The sequence below is a fragment of the Pelophylax lessonae genome (assembly GCF_965119305.1).
Source record: "Pelophylax lessonae genome assembly, chromosome: 3".
NCBI classification, from domain to species: domain Eukaryota; kingdom Metazoa; phylum Chordata; class Amphibia; order Anura; family Ranidae; genus Pelophylax; species Pelophylax lessonae.
This window is the reverse complement of record NC_138770.1, coordinates 77,687,849-77,695,456: the sequence shown is the minus strand read 5'-3', so window position 1 is coordinate 77,695,456 and position 7,608 is coordinate 77,687,849. Positions and strand designations below refer to the sequence as shown.

General features: G+C 49.9%; 1 protein-coding gene across 1 annotated transcript in view; it reads right to left on the bottom strand.

The window, feature by feature from the left end:
* Positions 1 to 1,947: 1,947 nt before the first annotated feature.
* LOC309550364 (gastrula zinc finger protein XlCGF66.1-like) overlaps positions 1,948 to 7,608 on the bottom strand; it is a gene marked incomplete at its 3' end in the record, with an annotated part of 31,435 nt that continues 25,774 nt past the window's right edge. Inside the window, exon 6 of the mRNA XM_082250760.1 lies at positions 1,948 to 2,590. Within this exon, the coding sequence (XP_082106886.1) occupies positions 1,948 to 2,590 (643 nt within the window). The remainder of the gene's footprint in view (positions 2,591 to 7,608) is intronic.

Below are 7,608 nucleotides of genomic sequence, written 5' to 3'. Positions count from 1 at the left end.
AGCTGACTCATGGCTAATCCCAATTAACATGCTAATTAACTTATTACACCTAAGTCAGCTTAGAAGACCAGCCTCGGGAAGATCGGATCCTGACCACGCTGCTGAGGATTTTATACTTTGTTTGATGTGTTTTTATTAAGAACTCGTTTGTGAGTATTTTTAATCTACTTCTTTTAATAAACCTGCTCAAAGGATAATGCACTAGGCCGGTGCGCCCTTGTGTTTGTCTGTTGTTTTAGAGTTTCCAGACCTCCCTGGTCTTGTGAAGGGGCTGCAAGGCTGAAGCATTCCAGAGTTGCCGTGTCTATAGTTTTCGACATCTGCAAGTTTATAGCCCAGCTGGATAGAGGATTGCACCACTCAGAGCGCAGGGGACAGGTGTTTTGCACCAACAGTTTATTCGAAGGTTCTCCCTATTGTTTGTGTATTGGGAGGGAATGTGGATTGCCCCTGTCTCATTGTTAAGTGTTAATGACCTCACATTGTTCTGTCTGTCTGCCTTAAGAGAAACTTATTATGGGATGCATGTGGATTGGATGCTAAGGGGGAGGGGGGATTTTCCCACATTGTATACTTTTGTGTACACTGTATGGGAGTGTAAAACTCTGTTTCATTGGATTGTGAATGTCAGGGCCTGTTCTCAATAAGGTCCACCTGGGCGGTAACTTTGTGGGGGAAAAACTGTATACAAGTCTGGTTTTTGTTTAATAAAGTAGAGATAGTTCACCCACAATCTAGAGTCCTGTTTCTCATTGGGGGAATCGGCTGCAAGGGATTGCTATGTCCTCCATACTCCCTTGGATAATCACTAAGCTCTTGTAAGAGCTTGTGTAAGAGCTTGTTCTGCTGCACTCTCTGGGGAGAGGTTCACCCACGGGAACCTGGAGCCTTGTCATAGGTCCAGGGTGGGTAGGAGACGGCGAGACCCTAACCAAGCTGCGGCGGTTCGTGGGGTCTGAGGCGGTTATGGTGTCTGGTGGAGTGCTTGGAGCCCTCGGGAAGCACTAGGAGCATCCGTCAACGGAGGTACCAGGTTGAGGTGCTGGTTGATCCGTTACACTCATAAAGGTATGATCTCAGGTATTAGTATGAAGCCATACCTGATGAAGGACAATAAGTGTCATTATGGCCCCTAGATGAGTCAATGTTCATAAGAAATAAAATATGGCCAAAACCCATCACAGCTGGGTAAATGGTGATCACATTTGTTTAACTATTTTTTTTTCTTAATAGACCCTCAAATAGTTGCAAAAGCTTACACCACAAAATGTACTCAGCCAATGAAAGGTAATGACTCAATTTGTATTTTTCTCCTGCTATCAATGGCCAACACGGGACAACACTTCATCCATGTCTCTGGTTATCTCTGATCTCCTTATGAAGTGTTTCTTACATGATGAAGATCAGCCATGGAGTATATCTGAGGTGTATATTAGGGTGTGCTTCTTCCCCACATGAGAGCTGTGATGTCCAGCAACCTTCATATAGAAGACATTTCCCGCACTCAAGGCACTAATACACCTTGGGGGTTGTGTGGGATCCCTGATGTACAGGAAGACAGCACTTCAGTTAGGAACATTCCTCTCACTCAAGACAGGAATGCGGCTTCTCCTGCATGTAAGATCTCTGATGCGTGCGAAGCTCTGATTTTACATAGAATCTTTTCCTGTACTCAGGACAGAAATCCTTTTTTTCCCCCATGTGAGTCCTTTGATGTCTGACAAGTACTGTTTTTCATAGAAAACATTTCCTGCACTTGTAACAGAAGTATGGCTTATCCCCTGTTTGACAAATAAGATGTGTGACAAGTTCTGATTTTTGTACAAAACCTTTCCCACACTTAGGACAGGAATTCAGTTTCTAACCTGTGTGCAATCTCTGATGAATATTAAGTCTGGACTTATCTGAAAAACATTTCCCGCACACAGGTCAGGAAAATGGCTTGGCTCACTCCACCATGTGCAATCTCTGATGTATTTTAAGATTGGACTTCTGTGAAAAACATTTCCCGCATTTAGGACAGGAATGTGGCTTCTCAGCTGTGTGAGATCTTTTATGCACCCTAAGTGTGGAATGAACACGGAAGCACTTCCCACACTCAGAACAGGGATATGGCTTCTCCCCTGTGTGACACCTCTGATGTTCGACAAGTTCTGATTTTCGTCCAAAACATTTTCCGCACTCAGAGCAGGAATACGGCTTCTCTCCCGTGTGAGTCCTCTGATGTCTGAAAAGATCAGACTTTCGTAAAAAACATTTCCCGCACTCAGGACAGGAATGTGGCTTCTCATCTGTGTGAGATCTTTTATGCACCCTAAGTGTGGAGTGAACACGGAAGCACTTCCCACACTCAGAACAGGGATATGGCTTCTCCCCTGTGTGACACCTCTGATGATCGACAAGTTCTGATTTTCGTCCAAAACATTTTCCGCAATCAGAACAGGAATACGGCTTCTCTCCTGTGTGAGTCCTCTGATGTTTGAAAAGATCAGACTTTTGTGAAAAACATTTCCCGCACTCAGGACAGGGATATGGCTTCTCCCTGGTATGAGGCTCCTCAAAATAAGAGTAATACGTTGGTCCATTTACACTGTGTGGTGCCGGATGGACATTTGAGGTAGCCAGGTTTTCTCCTGGACTATACTGTGTGATGTCCTCATCTTCTACTTTACAGTCTGGAGACAAAGTGAGACAATCCTCTGAGGTTTTCCTCATCTCCCGTCCATGTACTAAAATAGAGATAAAAAGATTATTACTAGACATGAGCAGATTGGTTCCCCTAAACCAGGACTCTGCCCACATCAGGCAGCTTTGTCTCTGAGGATCTTACAATTCCCCCCTCAAGGTAACTAGTAAATGGGTCCTCTGATTTCCTACCAGTTTATTTCTTTATTCATGGACCTTAATCAGAGAGTGAGGAAACAATGTGAACTGTCTTTTATAGACCACCATCATTGGGTTACTGACTCCTCCCTCATTATCACTTTCTGTTTAAAGTTCCAAAGTTGGAGGATGTTATCACATTATTATTAGGGATGGGCGAGTGGTTCAGGCCGAGCATGGGTTCGGCCCAAACATCGCCTGTTAATTTTCTGTGCATTCGGTGCAGTCAATAGGTTTTTAAGAAGCGGGGTCAGGAAGCTGGTCGCTGAGTCCTTAATGTCGAATGAGTCATCAGCTGTCAGCGGGCTTCCCTGCTTAAAGCTGAATGTAAAAAAAATAATTGCTGGCATAAAAAAAAAAAAAAAAAATTGGGGAAAAACGGTGTGGAATCCCCCCCAATCGATACCTGGCCCTATGGGTGCAGAACCGATTTTAAGGGGAACCCCACACAGAATTTAAAAAAGACGGCATAGGGTCCCCCCTAAAATTTATACTAGACCCTTATTCGAGCATGCAGCCTTGCAGGCCAGGAAGGGGAGGGGGGGACAAGCAAGTGGTCCCCCCCTCCTAAACTGTACCAGGCCACATGCCCTCAACATGGGGGGTATTTTGAGGCAGGAGGAGCTCTGCCCACCCCCCCCCCCCACACCCCAAAGCACCCTGCACCTTGTCCCCATGTTGATGGTTACAAGGACCTCTTCCCGACAACCCTGGGCTGTGGTTGTGGGGGTCTGTGGGCAGGGGGCTTATTGGAATCTGGAAGCCCCCTTTAACAAGGGGGCCCCCAGATCCCCCCACCACAAAAGTGTGAAAAAATAAAAAAACTAGCCAATTTTTGCCACTTACCTTATTTAAAAAACAATGCTTCTCAATGTAAATCCATCATCAATCATGATGCCCCCCCGCCCTGCCGGACCCAATAAAAGAAAAAAAAAAAATGCGTCTGTAAGGAAGGATGACTGCCGAATGCTCTTCCACCTGACAGTTCCTAAATCAGTAAGGGGCGAAGCCACCTGGTGACTTCACCTGGTGGCCGCACCCCCATGTGGCATCACCGACCGGTGCAAACTGGGTCGGTGATGTCACCAGGTGGGCCCGTCCCTTACCTATTTGTAGCGCCCCCCCAACCTCCAGGCCTGGCTTTGACCCCCAGAGACAGGGAGGGCCGACATTCCTCCTCAGGGTGCAGGTTACTAGGCATGGTGGGTGGTGTACAAAATAGAAAGATGGGCGCCGGTCACTTTTATGCTTGAACAAGTTTATTTCTCACAACAGAAAAAATGTGGGAGAGAGGGATAGGACACAGGACGCCCTTGAACAAGTACAGCAGATTGGCAGACTCCTTAGACAAAATGTAGACAGCAGTGCAGAAAAAGAGCCTTCAAGCTGGAACCAGCAATCTGTACTTTGTAGCATGAGCTGTCTCCTATAGCAACAGTATTCAACTCACGGAAGGTGCAGGAACTTTCTGGATGATTCCATCTTGATGCTTTCCAGGCTCTCCATGGTTCCCCGGATCATGGCAGATTCACCTCTGCTACTTCATCTCAGGTCTCCATCCTTTCCTTCATGCTTCCAGGTAATGTGCAGGTTCTCCCATACAGAGCCCTGAGCTAGGCCTCAGGCTTCAGGCCTACCCAGCAGCAGCTGTTCCTCACACACCCACCTAGACTATGGGTGGAGAGGACAAGGATCACCTGACTTCCTCCAAATACATACCTTCTCCCAGCATGCTAAGCTACCAGTATGATTGGCTGAGAGAAGCATACATATTCATAACCTAGACTCACTGTAATTCATCACACTACTGCCAAAGGTAACAGTGCCACCTACTGAGAAAAGGGAGAAACCACAGCTAAACCAGGCCTAGGAGGAAAATCCAATGATCACAAAGACTACAAATTAGACAGGCTAGCTACCACCTAGCACAGCTAAATTTATTAGCAGCCCTGTTTAGGACAAGGGTGCTACATATTTAAGAACTGTCACCCAATGGAGCATGTATTCGGTGGTCAACCTTCCTCACTAACAGAGCGCTTTTTTATTTTACGGGTCTAGCGGTGGATGGAGACATGACTGACAATGGATACACAATAAGGGACATAGTTTTTATTTATTTTCTTAATATAGGAATTGTAAAAGCTGGCTCATGTCTTTTTGTTGAGGGCATGTGGCTTGGCATGGTTTGGGGGTGGGGGATACAAGTCTGGTATGCATGGGGGGGACCCCACACCATTTATTTTTGTTTTGCCGGCAATGGCTTGCAACCACGAGTAAATTTAAAAGTCATTTTTTTCTTTATAAAATGTCAGTTTTGCTGCAGCAGGTTCTATACATGGTACAGATGCGCCCCTTACCAGGCAGACTAAATGGGCCCCCCAGGCACTATATTTGAAGGAATTTTTCACTTTTGATTGTTTCACTTTAAGCATCAATAAAATCCTAAAAATGCTCCTCCAAAAACGATAGTTTTAAAAAAAATGTTGCATTGATAGATGTCCCCCAGGTCAGTATCCGGGCCATCATACCCTTTTTAGGGCCAATTACTTGCATATAAGCCTTGAAAATGGCACTTTAGACATACCTCCCAATCGTCCCGGATTCCGCGGGACTGTCCCGCAATTTGGCGGGAGTCCCGCGGTCCCGGAAGCCGGGCTGAAGTCCCGGAAAATGTGGCCAGCCATCTCTGCTCCCCCTCCTCCTCCCAGCTCCGCTGCGCCGGCCGTGATCGCTCTAGTGGGAGACAATCAGGAACCTGTCAGGGGAAGATAACTCCGCGGCCGCCTGACACAGTCTGCGAGATTCACTCCTGCACATTTTAACTACCGTCTGTGTCAGGCGGCCGCGGAGTTATCTTCCCCTGACTGACACATGATTACAGGAAGTGCCGACTGCCGAGCAGGACCTGGGGGCGGGTGCAGCGGGACCCGGGAGTTGAGGTCTCTGCGATCTGTCATCTGGATCTCCCTGTGTCCCTTACTTCTTCCAAGAGGTTAGTGTCCTTTTTGGAACTCACTACCTCTTGCTGCGGTGTTAGCGGGGGGGGGTGTGTATGGAGCTGGGGTGGATGTAGCTGGGGGGGGTTTGTTTGGAGCTGGGGTATATGGATGTACCTGGGGGGGGGTGTATGGAGCTGGGGTGGATGGATGTACCTGGGGGAGGGGTGGATGTAGCTGGGGGGGTTTGTTTGGAGCTGGGGTGGATGGATGTACCTGGGGGAGGGATTTAACCGGGGGGTGTGTATGGAGCTGGGGTGGATGGATGTACCTGGGGGAGGGGTGGATGTAGCTGGGGGGGGTTTGTTTGGAGCTGGGGTGGATGGATGTACCTGGGGGAGGGGTGGATGTAGCTGGGGGGGTTTGTTTGGAGCTGGGGTGGATGGATGTACCTGGGGGAGGGGGTTTGTTTGGAGCTGGGGTGGATGGATGTACCTGGGGGAGGGATTTAACCGGGGGGGTGTGTATGGAGCTGGGGTGGATGGATGTACCTGGGGGAGGGGTGGATGTAGCTGGGGGGGTTTGTTTGGAGCTGGGGTGGATGGATGTACCTGGGGGAGGGGTGGATGTAGCTGGGGGGGTTTGTTTGGAGCTGGGTGGATGGATGTACCTGGGGGAGGGGTGGATGTAGCTGGGGGGGTTTGTTTGGAGCTGGGGTGGATGGATGTACCTGGGGGAGGGATTTAACCGGGGGGGTGTGGATGGAGCTGGGGTGGATGGATGTACCTGGGGGAGGGGTGGATGTAGCTGGGGGGGTTGTTTGGAGCTGGGGTGAATGGATGTAGCTGGGGGGGTTGTTTGGAGCTGGGGTGGATGGATGTACCTGGGGGAGGGATTTAACCGGGGGGTGTGGATGGAGCTGGGGTGGATGGATGTACCTGGGGGGGTGTGTATGGAGCTGGGGTGGATGGATGTACCTGGGGGAGGGGTGGATGTAGCTGGGGGGGGTTTGTTTGGAGCTGGGGTGGATGGATGTACCTGGGGGAGGGATTTAACCGGGGGGGTGTGTATGGAGCTGGGGTGGATGTAGCTGGGGGGGGTTTGTTTGGAGCTGGGGTGAATGGATGTAGCTGGGGGGGGGGTTGTTTGGAGCTGGGGTGGATGGATGTAGCTGGGGGGGTTGTTTGGAGCTAGGGTGGATGGATGTACCTGGGGGAGGGATTTAACCGGGGGGTGTGGATGGAGCTGGGGTGGATGGATGTACCTGGGGGGGTGTGTATGGAGCTGGGGTGGATGGATGTACCTGGGGGAGGGGTGGATGTAGCTGGGGGGGTTTGTTTGGAGCTGGGGTGGATGGATGTACCTGGGGGAGGGATTTAACCGGGGGGTGTGTATGGAGCTGGGGTGGATGGATGTACCTGGGGGAGGGGTGGATGTAGCTGGGGGGGGTTTGTTTGGAGCTGGGGTGAATGGATGTAGCTGGGGGGGGTTGTTTGGAGCTGGGGTGGATGGATGTACCTGGGGGAGGGGTGGATGTAGCTGGGGGGGGTTTGTTTGGAGCTGGGGTGGATGGATGTACCTGGGGGAGGGATTTAACCGGGGGGTGTGTATGGAGCTGGGGTGGATGGATGTACCTGGGGAGGGGTGGAGGGTGGATGTAGCTGGGGGGGTTTGTTTGGAGCTGGGGTGAATGGATGTAGCTGGGGGGGGTTTGTTTGGAGCTGGGGTGGATGGATGTACCTGGGGGAGGGATTTAACCGGGGGGGTGTGTATGGAGCTGGGGTGGATG